The sequence below is a fragment of the Colossoma macropomum genome, unplaced genomic scaffold, assembly GCF_904425465.1.
Source record: "Colossoma macropomum unplaced genomic scaffold, Colossoma_macropomum, whole genome shotgun sequence".
In the NCBI taxonomy this organism is placed as follows: domain Eukaryota; kingdom Metazoa; phylum Chordata; class Actinopteri; order Characiformes; family Serrasalmidae; genus Colossoma; species Colossoma macropomum.
Window position 1 is genome coordinate 8,529,748 of NW_023494810.1, and position 20,355 is coordinate 8,550,102.

A 20,355-nucleotide genomic window follows, 5' to 3' on the forward strand; every position below is an offset into this window, starting at 1 on the left:
ACTGAGATCAATTAATTGTTGTCATATGGCAACACCATGCATACATACATCATCTAATCTGCTTATCCTTCTGGGTCGCGGTGGGGTGCTGGAGTCTATCCCAGCTGTCATTGGGCGGAAGGCAGGATACACCCTGGACAGGTTGCCAGTCCATCGCCGGGCAGACAGACATACACAGTCACACACATACACACACTCACACCTAGGGGCAATTCAGCATGTCCAGTTGGCCTGACTGCATGTCTTTGGACTGTGGGAGGAAACCCACGCAGACACGGGGAGAACATGTAAACTCCACACAGAAATGACCCTGGTTGCCCGGCCGGGAATCGAACCCAGGCCATTCGTGCTGTGATGCGACAGCGCTACCCACTGCACCACCGTGCCGCCCCCAACACCATGCAATAGAGGGGTAATGACCACCATCCACCAACTGCTGTAGAACTCTCCACAGCTACAAAGGCAAAATAGGGCATTTTGTGTGGCAGGTTAGGTTGAACTGCGACTTTGTTGATTGCATGTGGTTGATTTCAGAAAACAGAACAGTAGTGTTCTATGTTGTTATAGTGAAATATACCTATTTGCATACCTAAAGTGCTTCTAAGTACCAGATTATATGCCTTTCATTTCATTCAAGTTAGCATAAAGTCAAGACTAGCGGTTTTCAAAAGGCCTGGTTTCATTATGCTGGCTTGACTTCGGTCTTGACAAAAACTCATCAGCCGCTTCTCGCTAAAAAGACTCTCTAAGACATGAGTAGACATCCAACAACAAGTAGTCTCATCGTATTGGTCGCAGTCTTACACGTTTTTGCATGTCACTGCGGCACGTCTGACAACGGCTTGACTTGTTGCATCTCCTTAGTGAATTTTAGACAAGCAGTGTTTTAGCTCGTTGTGGCTACAGCGTCATTACAAGCCTGTAGAGGCTGTTTTCTACGGGTGAGATGATGCTGACAACGGATATTCATTCAGGTGGATAAAACAGAGTATTCACAGTTTTGGCTGGTGTTTATAGACTAAGGAACACTAGACTTTATTCACAGGTCTCTATGGGTGTTATTAACACAGGTGAATGAATAACCATAGTACCACAGTCATGCCGCAGCTCATTATCTTGTACGCTGAACCTCTGTACCAATATGCAGTAGGTCTAATACATTTTGTGTATATATTCGATGTATTGAATGGCTCATATTCTACATTTATATTGTATATAAATGTATTGTATTGTAAGGTCTATTTAGGTTTGTGTGGTTTTATGCACCAAAATTGGCATGATTTATTTTTCCATGACTATTTCTTTTCTTTATCCCTTAGAAATAAACAGGCTGTTTCTGTTACTGTATCTTTAACATGGCTATATGTAAATGACCTCTATTTTGATTGGCTCCCTTCAATAGTGCTTCATTCAGACAGCAGTCCAGGTTGTAACACTCCTTAGAACGTCATTGTGAACGGGACTGGACTGGAATTGGGAAGCCCTGGCCTACACTGTGGATATCTCTGTTGCCATGCAGGATAATCAGTTTATGCTATGGAAATGTGTGCAGGATGGATTTGGACATACAGTGATAGGCTAGTGAAAGTTCTTTGGCCCATGTTAAAAAAACAGGCCATTATTCCTCCTGAGGACTCCATGCTCTGGACATTTAGTTTTTTCCCCTGTTCTGACCATCTCTGACCCAGTTTTAAAGAAATTGGTCTTGAGATTTAGCAGAGCAGTGTGCTGGGGAAAACACGGAAATGTGCCATGTCCTCAGGATTGAGACCCACTGGTCTGTACGCTGCTCACAATTTGGCAAATTATTAAATGCCTTCCTAGTTCATCACAGAGAAAAGGCATGTCGATACTTTTGGAATGAATGTGATTCTGCTGTGAAATGTACTCGAGTAAAGTATCTTCCCTGCAGTGTGTAAAGCTACACAACAGAACTAAAGCTGGCAGTGCACTTCAAACGAAAATGGTCTTTTTGGACAAAATGACTAAGACCTCCTCTTGACTGTGATTGGTCCTAATCACTGCACTATTTGTTCTGAGACCTCCTCTTGACTGTGATTGGTTTTAATCACTGCATTACTTGTTCGGAGACCTCCCCCTGACTACTATTGGTCCCAATCACTGCATTTGTTTGCCTGAGACTTCCCCCTGCCTGTAATTGGTCCTAATCATTGGATCATTCATTCTGAGACCTCCCCTTGACCACTACTGGTCCTAATCACTGCATTTGTTGTTTTGAGACCTCCCACAACTACTATTGGTCCCAATCATGGCATTTGTTTGTCTGAGACCTCCCCCTGCCTGTAGGTGGTCCTAATCATTGCATCATTCATTCTGAGACCTCCCCATGAGTACTACTGGTTCTAATCACTGCATTTGTTGGTCTGAGACCTCTCCCTGCTTGTAACTGGTTCTAATCATTACATTGTTGGTTCTGAGACCTCCCCCTGACTGTGATTTGTCCTAATTATTGTGTCATTGGTTTTGAGGCCTCCCCCTGATGGCTACTGGTACTAGTCACTGCATTCTTCATGCTGAGACATCCCACTGTCTGTGATTGGTCTTAAAGAGCCTTAACTCTGATTCGTCCACTGGGTAAGGCAGGGGTACCAAGCTATACACAAACTCTACAATACAACCAGCAGTAGGAGGGTGAAGGCAAACACAAGCTTCCATCAAATCATACGAAGCCGTTATTTTTATTTTATTTTTTTTACAAAAATATACAGTCCTATGAAGGGATACAAGTCTTGATATCACTCAACTAAAGGTCAGCATTTGTAACGTTCATAAACATCTAGAAAGGCTTCCTAGAAGTGTCAGTTGCCATAAAGGATTCTTTTGCCAATTTTGATGTGATTCTACCTCAGAAAGTGACATGTTGGAATAAGTCTTTATAAATGTCTTTACTGGATTATGTCAGTTGTCATCAAAGGCTTATGTAGGTGTTATGTAGCCTTGCGAATGCCACTCTTTAGTAAAGTGTTACTCAAGAGTTTATTCTCGGCCTATGTGAGAATTATTACCCAAAATCTGTTTACAATGGACTCTTTGACATGCTGGGCATAAGTGGCCTTTTATGTGCCCTTTGTCGATGTGCATTATAAGGCCAAAGGTATGTGAACACCCCTCCTCATTATTGAGTTCAAGTGATTCAGACACATCCATTGCAATCATCATATTCAAACATTGGCAATAGAACGGGTCGTACTGAAGAGATCAGTGACTTTAAACATGGCACTGTCATAGGATGCTGCCTTTGCCACAAGTCAGCGTGTGAAATTTCTGTCCTGCTAGATCTGCCCCGGTCAACTGTAAGTGCTATTATTGTGAAATGGAAGCATCCAGGAGCAACAACAGCTCAGCCAGTCTGATGGATGAATTTGGGTTTGGTGGATGCCAAAAGAACACAACCCTTTAGAATACATAGTATCACGAGTAAAGTTTGGCAGAGGTGGGATAATGATCTGGGGCTGGTTTTCAGGGTTTGGGCCCCTTTGTTCCAGTAAAGGGTAAGGTTAATGCTACAGCATACAAAAACATTTTAGACAATTATATGACCTCAACCCCATTTAACACCTTTAGGATGGACTGGAACATCGATTGTGAGCCAGACCTTCTCGTCTGGCATCAGTACCTAACCTCACAAATGCTCTTTTGAAATAAAGGAATGGGCACAAATCCTGACAGACACACTCTAAAATCTTGTGGAAAGGCTTCCCAGAAGGGTGGAGACTGTTATAGTTGCAAAAGTGGGGTTACAACTTCATATTAATCCCCATGGTTTTGGAATGGGATGTCCAAGAAGCACATATAAGTATGATGGTCAGGTGTCCACATACTTTTGGCCATGTAGTGTAGCATTAGCTCCCTCAACTCAAACTCTTTTCTCACCACTGTGAGAAAAATGGTAAATCTAGGGTCAGCTTAGGTTTTTATGAGAGCCACTTCCAAAACACTCAACAAGCCACCCTGGCAGGAAAAATAAATACACAAGTGAATAAAATAAAAAGTTAGAATGTCAGACTCTCAGTGTGACAGCTTTCATAAACACTCATCAGTGTGCTCGCTTTTTATATTTTGGAGCAGACGTTTGCTTCCATGGCTATTATACATCATCCAGGAAGAAATTCAGCTTCTGTATGTTTCTAATAAAAACCTCTTGCTTGCCCCAATGTATTTATTGCATGTCAGACAAGTGAAACATCAGGTTGTTTGTCACAGCTTGCCAAAATGTCAGTGCTGACATCAGAACCGTACAAATAAAAAATTCAGCATGATCGCATCAAGCGTTATACTCTTTCTCCAGCAGTAAAAAAAAAAAAATTCTAGCAAAGAATTCTGGGTAGGAAATGGGGCGAACAGTGTTTTTTTTTCCTTTTTTGGACCTCATTCAGTTGCTGCCAATCTTCTCAAATCCATCTATTCATCATAATTACATGCTATGTTTATCTTTGTAACACAGACTCGAAGATCACTTCCATTTTCGATGACGGCTTGTACCACTTTATCTCATTAGTATAATGAGTGTGACAAGCAGTTCTCCATATATTTGCGAGAAGAAAACATCCCATCTTCCTATTTACTGTGGAAGCGTGTGCTCGTTTTTCCCGACAAGGAAAGATCAAAGCCGCTCATAATTGGACTAGAAACTCGGAATCGTTGACCATCACGTGTTCAGCGTCATATATGTTGCACGTTTCTTGCACTGGCATTTTAACTAGTCATGTTTTCAGGGCAGCGCTGCTTCTCTTAAGCTTTGCCTCACTTTTTATTTTCCTCACTTAGAAGAACTACAGTCTCTAATTAGCTCTGAAAGGCCTACTGGGTATTTGGGAGATCAAAAGGAATCTGCTGCACTGAGTTCTGGCTGTGGAGGCACTTTTGTTTGCGTACACTGTGGCGTGGCACTCATAAGTGGCCACATATGTGTAGGTTTGTCTCAAAACAAAGGAACGGCGGAAGAGTTGCCTCAGGCGGTTAGCGGCACATCCACATTGCATCTCTGAATTATTTCTGACTCTACCAGCCTCAGTATCCTGTTTTTTTTTTTTCCCTTCCACAAATAAGATGCACTTTTACAAGGGAACACTGCATAGGACATTAAATAGAACCACTTTAAAGATAATGTAGACAGCGTTAAAGAGGTTTTAGAGTTTATCTGATAATGCTTTCGTTTACAGTCCTCTAAAATCTCAGCATTAACTGTGTGAGGTGCATCAGAGCACTGGATTATTATTTTGGCTAATATGTTGGTAAGTTTCAAGACACATACACACACATTATCTAAGACGCTTATCCTTCTGGGTCATGGGGTGCTGGAGCGGTCATTGGGCAGAAGGCAGGAAATACTCTAGACAGGTTGCCAGTCCATCACAGGGCAGACACACACAAACAGGCACACTCACACCTAGGGGCAATATAGTGTGTCCAGTCAGCCTGACTGCATGTCTTTGGACTGTGGGAGGAAACTGGAGCACCCAGGAGGAAATTCATGCACAAACGGGGAAAACATGCAAACTCCACACAGAAAGGAACCTGGTCGCCCGGCCAGGGAATCAAACCCAGGCCCTTCTTGCTGTGTGATGACAGCGCCACCCACAGCTTAACGGTTTAACTAAATTACACTGAAATGTGTTCTGGCTATTGAGCAAATAAAGGACATAGTGAAATACCTCATAACTGGATAATGATCTGCAGTAGCAAGGTGGCAAGTACAAACAAAAAGGAAATACCATTGTAATTTCACGTTTAGGCAGGTAATAGACACATACATGCATGCCTTTCTACCCTGTATAACCACTTCACATGTTTCTAGTGTGCTTTCCTGCCTAAACATGTAACATTACAGTGAAATCTAGTGCACATTTATTTGTACTTATATAAGATATTTTGCTTTGTCCTGTATCCACTTAAAGGCATTTCTGATTTTCCAATATTTCTAAATAATAATTGTTGAGCTGTAAACAGAAACATTCAGAGTGGTTTAATGTGACAGTGGTGGTGATAGGAACCAAGGGTTGCAACATATACTACATAAATACTACATACATACATACATACATACATATACACATACATATTTATACTACATAAATATATAATTTTAATAAATGACCAGTTAATCTACACCTCATCTTTTATTTGAAATGATAATAATGGTAGAATAGATGTAAATATAGTCTTTAATGACTTATCTAATGAATGTACCTCCTGTTCATCAAAGGAATGTAAACAATGCAGTCTTATCTCAAAACTATCATAAAACAATCACTCAGACATCAGGCTGCATATTCATAACTTGTAATAGCAATCGGTGAAGTAGCTTTTAGAGGCATTAAATGCTTCTGATGTCTGATTCCTTTCACCACCACAGTGAACAGTTGTAGGCCCAGGTTCTTAAAAGCATTTTAGTGTTGATGTCATCTTAGCTGGAGGAGAGAGTGTTTACTGTGATGCTCGTTCTACCATTTAAGAAATATCCTTGTGCTAAGATGCTTTTGAGAAACCCAGACCTGATTTGTTCATCAAACAGTCCAAGTCATTACCTACCACTGTGAAGTTTGTACCTCAAACTTACCAAGTTGATACCTAGAATTTTGGTGGATAGTAAAATGAAGCATTACTATTTATCCATGTGCAAGATATATAAGAGACTGTACCCTCTGTTATGTAGAGAATATTATCATGGACACTCTTCAAAGTACAGGTTCCTAAATGGGAAAACCTTAAGTTGGTGTAAAACATTCGCATTATATGGAAAGTCATTCAATTTTAAAAACCTTTCACACCTCATTTATAAAAGTGGGTCTTTAAAGAAACAATCAATTGAAGAGTTCATTAGGGAGCCAAAAGAGGATTTTCAACTACAGACCTCAAATCGTTTACATTTACATTTAGCAGACACTCTTATCCAGAGCAACAAAGTGCCAATTTCCAGCCCTGGATTTTGTAATTACTGGTAGGTTTAACATCGGTAGTCAGTTACATCAACAGTTCAATTAATTACCAGCTATTATACAATCCAGAACAGAAAACTGTCCATTGAAGGTCTCTGGCCCAAAACCCTTTTTTGGCACCTTTTAAAAAAATGGACATGTTCAGGCCTTTGAATTACTATTTCAAGCGTATTCCACTGTTAATTCCCATTGCATCTGTACACTGTTGAAAAACAACACAGTTGGTTTCTGGATAAAAAATAATGAATGGCAAAGCAAATGCCATATGGCTGATGTAGATTAGGTTAAACTCATGCAAGTTGGTAAGAGAAACTCCCATTAGCCGGAACACCTGGCAGGAATTTTCTACAATGAACAAACTAGTTGATTCTGCTGTAGGGAGCGAAAAGCAAGGCCATCCTGAGACCTCTAAAAAGCAGATGGGTAAAGAACAATTTAACAAGAGTCATTAAAACTACAGCCTCTCTCCCACCGCAGTCTGTTTCAGGACAATCAACAATTTTCAAATTGCCCAAAATTACGTAAATGTAGACCAATTAACAACATATTATATCCATTTGAATTTTATTTGCAATAAGACAATGAAATGAGTGGGCAGGTACACAGTTCATTGTCATTTCATTTGCTGCAGGTGCCACTGTTCGGTTTCAAGTCTACAAATTGGTCCCCATTTTAGCAAAACCTGTTCAGTGACAGCCTGGACTAATTGGACTCTACCAATGAAAAAGTGAAAACGATTCCTGTCATGATAAGACAAGAATTTTCCCACTAATAGTCATTCTGACCTTCAGCATGGCCACGAACATCAGTATTCAATACAAGGCTGACCTCAAGTATTGAGCTTCTTACAAGACACCGCTATCTTCAGCAGACTCCTGTAGAGTGACTGACACGGTCCTTAAAAACCCCATGCTGGCCATTCTGCTAACTTAAAGATTACTGTGTGTTAACACTGCTTTGACACTACTCCAACCACACACCTACACATTTATGCAGGTACTGTGCAGAAATGTTAGAGACCAAAGCCAGTAAGCACTTACTGCACTAATACACTGTATGGACAAAAGTATTGGGACACCTACACATTACACCTACAGGAGCTTTTATAACATCCATAGGCATTAATATGGAGTTGGTCCCCCTTTGCAGCTATTATGGCTTCCGCTCTTCTGGGAAGCTTTTTTACAGGATTTTGGAGAGTGTCTGTGGGAATTTCTGCCCATTCATCCAGAAGAGTATTTGTGAGGTCAGACACTGATGTTGGATGAAAGGGCCTGGCTCACAATCCCCGTTCTAGTTCACCCCAAAGGTGTTTGATGGGATTAAGGTCAGGGCTCTGTGAGGGCCAGTCAAGTTCTTCCACACCAAACTCATTCACCCATGCCTTTATGGACCTTGCTTTGTGCACTGGGGCTCAGTCATGCTGGAACAGAAAAGGGCCTTCCCCAAACTGTTCCCACAAAAGTTGGAAGACTTCTCTTCACTGGAACTAAGGGTCTAGGCCAACCCCTGAAAAACAGCCCCATAGCATTATCCCTCCTCCACCAAACTTTACAATTGGCACAATGCAGTCAGGCAGGTAACGTTCTTCTGGCATTCGGCAAACCCAGACTCGTCCATCAGAGTGCCAGATAGAGAAGCGTGATTTATCACTCCTTAGAACACGTTTCCACTGCCCCAGAGTCCAGGTGTGGCATGCTTTACACCACATTTCCCCCACACTTAGCATTGTGCATTTTGATCTTAGGCTTGTGTGTAGCTACTCGGCCACGAAAACCCATTTCATGAAGTTCCTAAAGTGCAGTTCTTTTGCTGACGTTGCTTCCAGAGGCAATTTGGAGCTCTTTAGTGAGTAAACAGAGGATAGGCACTGTGCGCTTCAGCACTCGGTGGCCCCACTTCGTGGCTGAGCTGTTGTTGTTCCTAAATGCTTTCATTTCAGAATAACAGCGCTTACAGTTGACAGGGGCAGATCTAGCTGGACATAAATTTCACAAACTAACTAAAAGTTGAGTTTCACTTCTGCGGGCCAAGAAAGCTGAGGCTGCAGTGGATGCAGGCTCACCAAAACTGGACAGTTGAAGACTGGAAAAACGCAACCTGGTATGATCAATCTTGATTTCTGCTGAGGCACACAGATGGTGGGGTCAGAATTTGGCCCTACAGCATGAATCCATGCACCCATCCGGCCTTGTGTCAACAGCTCACACTTTGAGCCTATTGATTAATCATCACTTGAATGCTACAGCCTATTTGAGCATTGTTGCTGACTACATGCATCCATTCCTGACCACAATTTAGCCATCTTCTAAAGGCTTCTTTCAGCATGATAATGCACCATGTCAAAGCAAAAGTCATCTCAAACTGGTTTCATGAATGTGACAATTTTTCTTCAGTTGCCTTCTCAGTCCCCGAATCTGAATCCAATAGAACATATTTGGGATGTAGAACAGCAGATTCATAGCATGTGAAAGTACACATGGAAAATCTGCAGGAATTGCGTGATGCAATCATGTCAATATGGACCAGAATCTCAAAGGAATGTTTCCAACATCTTGTGGAATTCATGTCATTAAGAATTGAGGCTGTTTTGAGAGCAAAGGGAGGCAGTACCCAGTATAAGTCTAGTGTTTGTGCTTGGTGAGTATGTGTGTGTGTGTGTGTGTGTGTGTGTGTGTGTGTGTGTGTGTATATACATATACACACGTGCACACACACACTCTGTACAGTAGACCATCTGCAGACCACAGGAGTTTCCTACCTAATAACTGCACTGGTACAGCACCATTGATTAACAGGACTTAAAGCTTTCATCTTTGAGAGAGAGGAGAAAATCAAGCTCCACTTTTGTGTCAGATCAGAAAAAATCCACTGGAGTTTCTGTCCATCCTTCCACTGTGAGAAGAGAGTTCAGCGCTGAGTCTGAAAGGATGTGTAGCTGTCAAGAAGCCTCATTGAGAAAAGTAAATTAGACAACTTAGATGGTAAGAAGCAAAAACTGCAATCAACTTCTATGACTGAACTTTGGAGGTGTGGAAAAATATCCCTGCAGATTTCTTTGAGAAACTAAAAAAACGAGTCTCCTGAAAAAAATGGAAGATGTAATAAAAGGAAAGTTCAGATACACTTTTTAGGCTAAAACATGAATGATTTGTCTTTTAAAACAGTGCTTTATATGTCTAAGCTTGTTTGAAATATTGCTTGCCATATTCTGTATTAATGGATAGTGTTTGTATTAAGTAGTTAAATATGAGCTTATCATCTTAGCATGTCTGCTACTGAACATTACATTCACTTTCAATTGCAGTGGGTTATATATATGAATACGCAAACGGAAGTAACCACCACTATTCTCCACTTTTACGCTTTATTCACCAAGACTTAAAACCGTGAAGAGGAATTTATCTTTAAAATGTAACATAGAAACATTAATAAAGTGATCAGACCTTGTGTAAACAGTCCACGCACAGCTGCACTGCCTCAAGGACACAGTCTGAAGGAGTGTTGTATAATACTGTCTATCCTTGCCTTATGGTTTTGCCTCAGGTAGATTAAACAGCTGTTTACCTTCCAACATGCGAATGATGTGTACATTTCTTTTCATGTGTGTGTTTTGTGTACTTTTTGTGTTTTAGTGCTGTTTCAATCTAAGTAGTTGAGAATTCGCTAACATTATTTATAGCTCGTAGATATTCAGGGAGAACTGCATGAATATATTTATTCAGAAAACATTAAAAGCCTCTAAACAACGATTCTTTCTCCCTCAACATGTGTGGGGTGTAACTGCATCATTTTTCCTGCATCCACAAACATAGTGTTTATATATTTAACATACTATTTATACTACACTGAAAAAGTAACGCATTGAATTCACTTGTTTCAAGTGTGTACAGCACTCTGTCGTTTTGGTTAGGAGTCTGGCGGCTTGGTACATTCTGGTACATTTTCTGCTCTTCCCTGCAAAAACGTTCTAGATTTATCAAATTGCGAGAGTGTCTTCTGTGCATAACCTTCTTAAGGTCACCTCACATTTTTTTTTTTCAATTTTTACCCGGTTTTCTCCCCAATTTAGTCGTCTCCAATTCCACCCGCTAGTTAGGACTCCCCCAATCACACACGACGCTATCAACGCTAGGAGAGTGAAGGCTAACACAGGCTTCCTCCGAGACCTGTGAAACCAGCCACCGCTTCTTTTCGAGCTCTTTTCGAACGTCACTGGACAGCTGAACGCGCTCGGAGGAAAGCACCAACCGCCAGATCTGTTACGTCAGCTAACAGACGCCTGCGCTGACTAGCATCGCGCTGAGTGATGGGGGGAGAAGGAGGGGCCATCCCACCCACCCAGAGAGAGTGAGGCCAATTGTGCTCTCTCGAACTCCCGGCTACGGATGGCTGTAGCATCACCAGGGACCGAACTCACAGTCTCCTGATGACAGGGCCAATGCTTAGACGGTTGCGCCACTTGGGAGCCCCCACCTCACAAATTTTAATTGGATTCAGGTCTGACTCTGGCTGGGCCGTTCCAGAATCTTCTTTTGGTGAAGCTATTGATTTGTTGATTTGGATGTGTGCTTTGGCTCGTTGTTGTGCTGAGAGGTGAAATTCCTCTTCATCTTCAGCTTTCTCGCAGAGGCCTGAAAGTTTTGTGCCAAAATCGATGGGCATTTGGAGCTGTTCGTGATCCCTCCACCTTAAGTTAAACCCCAGTTTCAACTGAAGAAAAGCAGGCCCAAAGCATGATGCTGCCACCACCATGCTTCACTGTGGGTATGGTGTTGTTCTGGTGTTGACCAGTTTTCTCATTGTCTTTTCATTCATTCTGGAGGGACTTCCCCCTCTCATGATTGATACTTTTCAACAATGAGGCACCATTCATGCTTTGTAAGCTTTTTGTGGATGCAGCCAAGGTGTCGGAAAAGCATCTGAACATTATTTGGAGTTAATCAGAATCACTTTAATTGATGGCAGATGTTACTATTTAACATGATTAGAAATGTGGCTGAACACAGCTGCATACCTAATTCTAAAAAGGTATGGAGACATATGGAACTAGGTTATTGGTTTCTGATTTTGCTGGTTAGTGTACTATATGCAGGTCTCAAAGCTGGCTGCTTTTTCTGCAAATGCACACTTTCCCTAATAAACACATGCGTCATCTCTGGAACAGACAGCACGCTTTGCTACCTTGTTGCATTAATTGCATTTAAGCATCTTTTTATTTTTAATTAAAATCCCTGCTTGTGGTCATCAGTCTTTGAAGTTGATGATGCTCCGCAATATTTTTCACAGGTGAATCCAGCTGTTGCATGCATCTCTAATTATTATACTAGATATTTCTTTCAGAGTACATCATCGGAAATCGATCAGACAGATGACCAATAAGAGGAAGAGTTTTTATACATAAACTTTCCATTAAATGTTTGGCTCCTTGCTTTCATTTGAAATTAGAATTTGACACATTTTCAATTTATTAAGAAAAATATCTTCCATAATTCCAATAACAGCTATTTGTTAATCCTTTAAGTATATTTAGCTACACCACTGAGACCATCATCTGTCATCCTTGGCATTAAGTGCAGTTTGTCTAAGTAAGGATTTTGATTTTTCAAAACTATTGTTAAAAGCACATATATAAACTCTTTTGGTTCAAAGATGGCTTGCACTCCTGAAAAAACACCTGATTTGAGGGCCAATTAGTGCTGACATCACAACAAGGGGATAAAATGTGTAGCCCTTAGCTTTATCCCCAGTGCTGTAAAATTGTTTACCTACTTTGTCTTCAGTGTGTTAAATCAAATCATATTTTCTGTTAAGTTTGTACATTTTGCACACAATAACACTGTCTAAAAGTGTAAACACACTCATTGCAAAACTTGATTGACAATATCTTGCTTGTTTTGACGCAAAGAGGCTCCTTCATTAACAATAGTTTGAAAATTAAAACGATATTTAGGCCAAATCTACAGTTCAAGTAGCAGTAAACAGCCATACAGTTTACACACAGTTACATACAGAAGAAATGATGTAGAAGATAATCCACTCGCATAAGAAAGAAGAAGGTCAAATGAAAATATGGGAAGATACGGGAGTTTCGTAAATGTAGCAGAGAAAAATGTAGAAGTACAAAGAAAATGAGACCCCTAACAACAGTGCAAGACATAGTAGACCACCCAAACTGTCTCCATCAGAAAAACTGAACTTTCATCTTAGCTTTCATCTTTGAGAGAGAGGAAAACATCAAGCTGCTTCAGATCTGAAAACATCCACAGGAGTTTCTGTCCATCCTTCCACTGTGAGAAGACGACTCAGCACTATGGGTCTGAAAGGATGTGTAGCTGTCAAGAAGCTCTTACTGAGAAAAGGAAACAATGGACTGACCACCCCAGAGTCCAGACCTCAACATCACTGAATGTGTTTGGGATTATTTGGATCATGAGAAGCAGAAAAAGCAACCAACTTCTAAGACTGAACTATGGAAAAATATCACTCGGATTTCTTGAAGAACTGAAATCAAGTCTGCTGAAAGGAATGGGAGCTGTAATAAAGGCAAAAGCTGGGCACACTAAATATTGAAAACTGTGATATTATATTAATTTGTTGAGGTACAATTTTCTGTTATATTCTGTATGCTTTTTGCTTTTTTCCCCTGAGAAATGAATATCTTATACTTAATACCTGACTGGAAATTAAATAAACGTCTGACTCTTGCACATTACTGTAATATTTAACTAAATTCCAAGTTTTGCAGATTGATATGAAAGTGAACAATCCTGTCCCTCATGGCATTTGCCAATTTTACTTAAAAGGTCTTTCAACTCTTTGAGAAAAACTGACACTTTTCCAGTCTTCCACCTCCACCACTCCCCACCCTACCAGTGGCTAGTGACTCACCTACTGGATCCTCTTCCTGCTGGCATCTTTCATGTCTAGGCCACTGCACTTGCCTGACCAGAGGTCCCTCTCAAAAAATAAATGTGCTTGGATTGACGTGGTCACCAGGATCCGGCTCAGCTCGTGATTCGCCACGGGACTTAACCTTCCCCTTCGATAGCCTCGCAACGACAGTCCGCTGAGCAGAGGCGCACTGATTAAGTTGGCTGGCGAGCACTTAAGGGAAAACCCTCTTACTGTGGGCCGACGGGAGAGACTCCCTGAGGAGACGAGTGAGACTTCGGAGGGGCAAGCAGTGTCAAAGCATGAGAACATTGCTGCTAATTCGAGGGAGATTGGAGAGAAAATTGCAGAAGTTTCTCGGTGTCCCTGAAGAGAAGCTGCGTGCAAGAGAGAGGGAAAAGCTTGACAGAGATGTCCTTTTCTCCCCCAGATTAAACTGTTGGTTAGGGGGAAAAATCTGTACTTAAGATGGAAGATTTCTTGATCGTTTTGAATCTTTATTGGTTACATTACTTGTTAACAATGCATATAGTTACCATATGCATAAATACCTTGTCTTCAAAAGTTGAGCCCAACAGTCAGAATGATTATCAGAAAGAAATATTTTAGTAAGTGAATCTCAGTCATGAGTAGAAAAATTGGCATATACCAGCAACAAGACAAGACGGTTTCGCCAAATCTGTTTAGCTGAGTGCTCTTTCATCACTGTCGTGTCAAAACCCTCCTTTGTTTTTGTTATTTCATTTTTAATACCATTTGAAAATGCCAGCTTCCCATTATGTTAGGCCATCATTTCATAATGAATGCATCAATAGAAATGGTCCATAATTACTTGGAATGAAATCTGTTTACATTAGCATATAACCCTTTTTCATCGTAGCCATAATATGCTGCTTTGGAGGTCCCTTGTTGTGTTGCATCTGATGTAAACATGTAGATTTACAAAACCCGAAGTAAACTGTTGGTTAGGGGGGAAAATCTGTACTTAAGATGGAAGATTTCTAGGTTGCTTTGAATCTGTATTGGTTACTTTACTTTGTTAACAATGCTTATAGTTACATGCATATACCACATCGCTGAAACAAAACCTTGTATCTTTATTCTTGTCATTTTTCAGTTTTTGACATAATTTGAACTTGCCTATGGCCCTTCACTTTGTGTGTAAATTTCATGATGAATGGATGAAAAGAAATGGTCCAAAATTACTAGGAAAAAAGTCTGGTTCCATTGACTTACATTAGAACTAAAGTATGTTTTTTTCTTCTCCTGTAAAGTTACTATTTTGGAGATGTGAGGTTTTGTTCCTTGCCTCCAAAAGTTGAGCCCAACAGTCAGAATTGTTGTCCGAAACAAATATTTTAGCAAGTGAATCTCAGTCATGAGTAGAAAATTGGCATATACCAGCAACAAGACAAGGCCGTTTTGCCAAATCTGTTTAGCTGAGTGCTCTTTCATCACGTCGTATCAAAACCCTCCTTTGTTTTTGTTATTTCATTTTTAATACCATTTGAAAATGCCAGCTCCCCATTATGTTAGGCCATCATTTCATAATGAATGCATCAATAGGAATGGTCCAAAATTACTTGGAATGAAATCTGTTTACATTAGCATATAACCCTTTTTCATAGTAGCCATAATACGCTGCTTAACAAAGTTACAAGAATAACTATTTGATTTGATTATATTTCTATTGCACCTGTGGACTGGCCACTAGGGGGCCCTATAGAAAGAGATTGCAGTTAAAAATAAGAATGATTTTCACTTCTCCTGTGAAGTGACCATTTCAGAGAATATATTCTTGTCAACCACTTTTTATACATGAAGGTAATACCTGCTATTAAACATCCTATGTTGATTTTCTAATTGTGTAGTATGTTCATCACAATCCATGAGACCTTTCCAGTTAGAGGAGGAAAGTTTACCACTGAACTCCTGTTTGTTTGGCTTTTAAGAACTCCTCCAGCATTCCCCCTGGGAGCAAAGGTACACTCCACAGCTGGGAATCAGATTCAAGGCCCAGCTGTGCCATGGGCAGTCTTGGTCTGAGCTCCCTAAGGATGCAATTGGCCAGGATCTCCTCAGGACAAGAAGACAGCAGGGTCCCCGTCTCCTTTCTCTTCTTTTATGAGAAGACATGGCAGCACCTCATAAGCCTGTACAGTCTCAGGGCAAAGTTGAGTTTTCACCATTTTCATTAAAAATGGATTGAAAAGATGTGAGGGAAGGCTTTAGATGCCACGATACCACTTTTTCTTTTCCAGGACCAGTACTGCTTACCAAGCCCCTGAGTATCGGCCAGAACTGGAACCAGAGATATCGCTTGTTGACTGACTTGAGACAAAATGCTCATGAAATTCCAGCCTTAGAAAAAACAAAACTGATTTAAATGAGTGCCAACCTTGATACAGTAAAGTTTTCAACCTTGTTGTGTGCAGCTTTGCCTATTGGTTTTGCTACGGTCATTACTGCAGTGTCCTCCTGCAGCTCACAGTAGCATCAGGTTCAATATAGCTTCAAAAATATTAGCTTTTCATTACAGAAAACCTTCAGTCTAATGGCCAGAATAAAGTGCCACATGCGAGAAATACTGTTGGGAAAGAAAGAGGCAATACAGTGTGCACTCGCTAATTTAGTTAGTTTTCAGCCAATCTAGCTGAAGTTTTAGCTAAGTTACAGATCACATCTCATAAAACTTTGACTGGATTAGCTATTACACTGGCTAGCTAACATACTTGCTTTACAAACTACAAACTGACTGAGCATTTCAAGTTATTTTGCCTTTTTCTTTTGGACATCCCATATACTGCATGTAGCATTTCAGTTCTGAAGTTACTGAAGGTTTTTATTCAATGGAAGCTTCATTATTTAAAGGAGTGTCAAAGATGGCAGCTTCTAGTAGGGGTTTAGTTTTGTGCAATGCAATTTCTGCAACTAATAATGAGACTAAACTGAAATTCTCTTTGAAAGACTCAAAACTTGCATCCAAGCGACTCAAGATCTCTGCTGGACAGGGCCGCCAGAACCTACAGTGGTGAGCGGGCATTTGACCCACCACTTTTCACAGTACTGGGGTGACGCCCCACCACTTTTTAAGTTCAGGACACGCACATGAGACCAGCATGAACAGCTGACACAGTAAAACTCAGCAGCAGAGCTGATCAGAATCTCCATTTCAGATGGAGGAGCTTTCAGACCTGCCTTGGATGGTGTGGACCAGTCTTTAGTTTGGTTTTGATGTGTGACTCCACCCGTATTTTGGTCCACACCAAACACTTAACGGCGCTAATTCATGAGAGAATTCAACACCAGAGCACTTTTTTCCCAGTGCACATTTTCGCTATACTGTCTGCACAACCTGCTGCTTTAACATTTCACTCATATCATTCTTGCACTGTGAGCTGCTGTAAATAACGAGAGATAAGCAATAAAAAAATAATATACATTTGATTATGGATTATGGAGCATAATTTTGGCCAAGCATCAGCGACCCAATCGGTTAAATTTAAACTGGTATTCACATAGATGATAAACGTCTCTATTTTCTTTTTTGTTTTCACCCCTACTGCTGGATATTGATCTGATATTGTTTAGTAAAAAAAGAAATTAGCTTTAAAATTAGGTGTTTTCAACTGAGGTGCTTCACTTATGATCGCCATCTAAACTTACCGTGCTTAAAGTGCTCAAATACTCTACTACCCTAAAGGATGAGATACATAGCCAACAACATGACAAACAAAATCATCAACACTTATTCATAAATACTACATTTTGTGCAAAAGTGTGAAAGTTAGAGTATTTAAAATGGCTTTGGGTTTGTTCTTTTTGCCTATAATATCTGATCCAGCTTTTACTGAATGATGTCATCTCTGTTTATGCACTTAATTTAATAAAGGCATGAACTAGCCTTAGAAGTATGTAGAGCTGATTATGGGAAGACCATTTTAATCTAATCTGTAAAATACAAGAATGTGCGTTTTTCTTCCATTGTTGGCACCCTGTGATATGGATGGCTGACCTGAACGAATATCAAAAGACATAATAATTAAGTCATTGTAAAAACTGTGCTGGCTTTTGTGAATAACCCAGTTTCCTCTCTATTAGTATAAGTGGTGTTTGAAAGCCCTGGGTGAAGAGAAGAGTGCAACTAGGGAAGATTAAAGGCATTTCAATTAAGTCTGGATAAGCCTCAGTAATTCTGGTAGTTCTTCTAGATCGAGTTAAAGATAATAGTCCAAACCTGCTGTGACTTCTCAGCACTGTGACTTCTCTGCTTTAAATCATGTATTACCTGAGGTAATACTGCATATGTCAGACGCCTTGGAGGAGGAGTGCTGAGCTGGGACCAGTGAAATCTGTACCCTATTGAATACAATTATAAAGAGAGATGAGCTCTAATCCGTGATTGGAGTTGGAGTTTGTCCGAACCCTACAGGACCCGTCTGCTCGTGTTAGATTCTGACAAATTTGGTCAGTCATTTTCCACATATATGACGGGCTCACAGCACATCTCCCACTTTTAACAGCATTTCCCCTGCTTTGATTTTTCTTTTTGCTTCCAGACTGAATTTTGTTATACTTGGTCAGTTTTGGGATGAAAACATGATGAGTTTGGACAGAATTTTGTCATATTCAGGTCGGGTTCAGACAGAAAATTCTCAGGTTATATCCAGGTTTGGGTCAAACTTTCAGGCCTGATTAAAGCTCCTACTTGGAGATGCTTCATACATTTGCACTTTACTTTAAGCTCAAAGTGTTGTCAATGCTGCAAAATTTCAAAAAGGCTCAAATTTGATACCCTTAGTAGTTTATTATTATAGTTTCTAAATGCAGGCTTGTTTGGTTTTCATTTTAACCACACATATGATCACAGTATGCTTTATCATCACAAGTTCATTTGTTGAGTTGTGGTGATTCTCAAGAAAAGGTTCCATTTGAATCAGGAAATTAGGAAAGCAAAACAAAGAGTCGTTCACAGTTCTTTTCAAAATTCAATCCATTTCCATACCTAGCTAAGTAGTTTACTGGATTTGGCTGTACTGTTGTGACATTTGCTGTACATGAAAGTAAACGTCTGCTGTAAAGATCAACAACATTCCATGTAAATCTCACAAGTCAGAAAACTTAGGTAGATTTTAATTTGTAAAAACTGTCACATTTCCACCACTTAAAGTTCTTCTGAGACAAAAGTTTGGGACATTACTTTCTTTCCTGCATCTGCAGTGTTTGAAGAATGACTCAGTGCTTGAACTCTGAGACTGTTTTGCATAAATAAGCAGCACTTCTTGTGTTTTTCTTGCTATCTCTCAGGCCAGGAGCGCATAGGGACGGACTCTAAGTACGAGCAGGAGGGGAAGGTGCAGTTTGTGATCGACGCTGTGTACGCCATGGCCCACGCGCTGCACAACATGCAGAAAGACCTGTGTCCAGAGCACTCGGGCGTGTGCCCGGAGATGGAAGTGGCCGGCGGAAAGAAACTGCTCAAGTACATCCGCAACGTCAACTTTAACGGTGAGTGAATGGAAAACCCTCCTCTAGGGACAGATAAGATAAACTTTATTTATCCTTAAAAGGATATGTATTGGTATAGTATAATAAACATAAACATAATTTATTGTACTTAAAAGTATGTACAAAATTCTTAAGGCAGTTTTTGTTTTTATATATATACTAACATCACTTGTCATTAGGGGTGAATTAAGGCTGATAGCAAATCTATTTGATTCATAATGATACTGTGGCAGTGCCTCCTCTGCTCAGAGAGGACGTGGTTTAGCTGTTGAGGCATAATCGCTGCTGTGTTTTGCAAGTTCAAGTTCAGTACATCCTGCAAGTTGTATATTTTTCCAAAAAAAATGAGCGAAAGCTGGGCTTACTGCAGCATTTCCTTGTTCATTCTTCACTGTCACCTCTACAATATCATGGCAGTGAAAAAGAGTGACTGCCAGGTGAGTCAGAGAGTGAACACACTCAGTCAGAGCAAAAAATCTGCGCTTATAGCTAAACTCACTACCACCTAGTGTATCAGCACTATGTAATGACTAGTCAACTACTGTACCAAGCTTTCACATATGGAGCACTGACTTGTTAAAGTCTGATAAAATTAAATGAAACCCAAAATAGATGGCAGTTGTTGGGTTTATTCATGTGGCCTGAGCCACTCACATGCTGTGAGGCTGAAGCCAGAAGAGAGTATCACATGTAATTGTTTAAACATCACATGTATTTTTGTGTTTGTTTGGTAGAAAAATCACATTTCATTCTATTCATTCATTTCTTCTATGATCAGCACCACCATCTATCTTCTGCAGGACCCAGTAGGGTGTCTTGACACTGCCCTTAAAAACCACATGCTGACCATTTTGCTGACTTAAAGATTAATGTGGGTTAAAGCTCCCTTAACACTCCTCCAGCCACACACACCCACTCACCATATATACTGTACATGCACAGGACTGTGCAAAACTCAGAGACCACCCCTTATAAGGCAGATAATGCAGTGCCC

At 40.5% G+C, this 20,355-nt stretch overlaps 1 protein-coding gene across 1 annotated transcript in view; it reads left to right on the forward strand.

Annotated features, from left to right (window-relative positions):
• LOC118799764 (metabotropic glutamate receptor 7) overlaps positions 1-20,355 on the forward strand; it is a 304,760-nt gene that overhangs the window by 185,967 nt on the left and 98,438 nt on the right. The window contains exon 6 of the mRNA XM_036559794.1: positions 19,161-19,361. Within this exon, the coding sequence (XP_036415687.1) occupies positions 19,161-19,361 (201 nt within the window). The remainder of the gene's footprint in view (positions 1-19,160; positions 19,362-20,355) is intronic.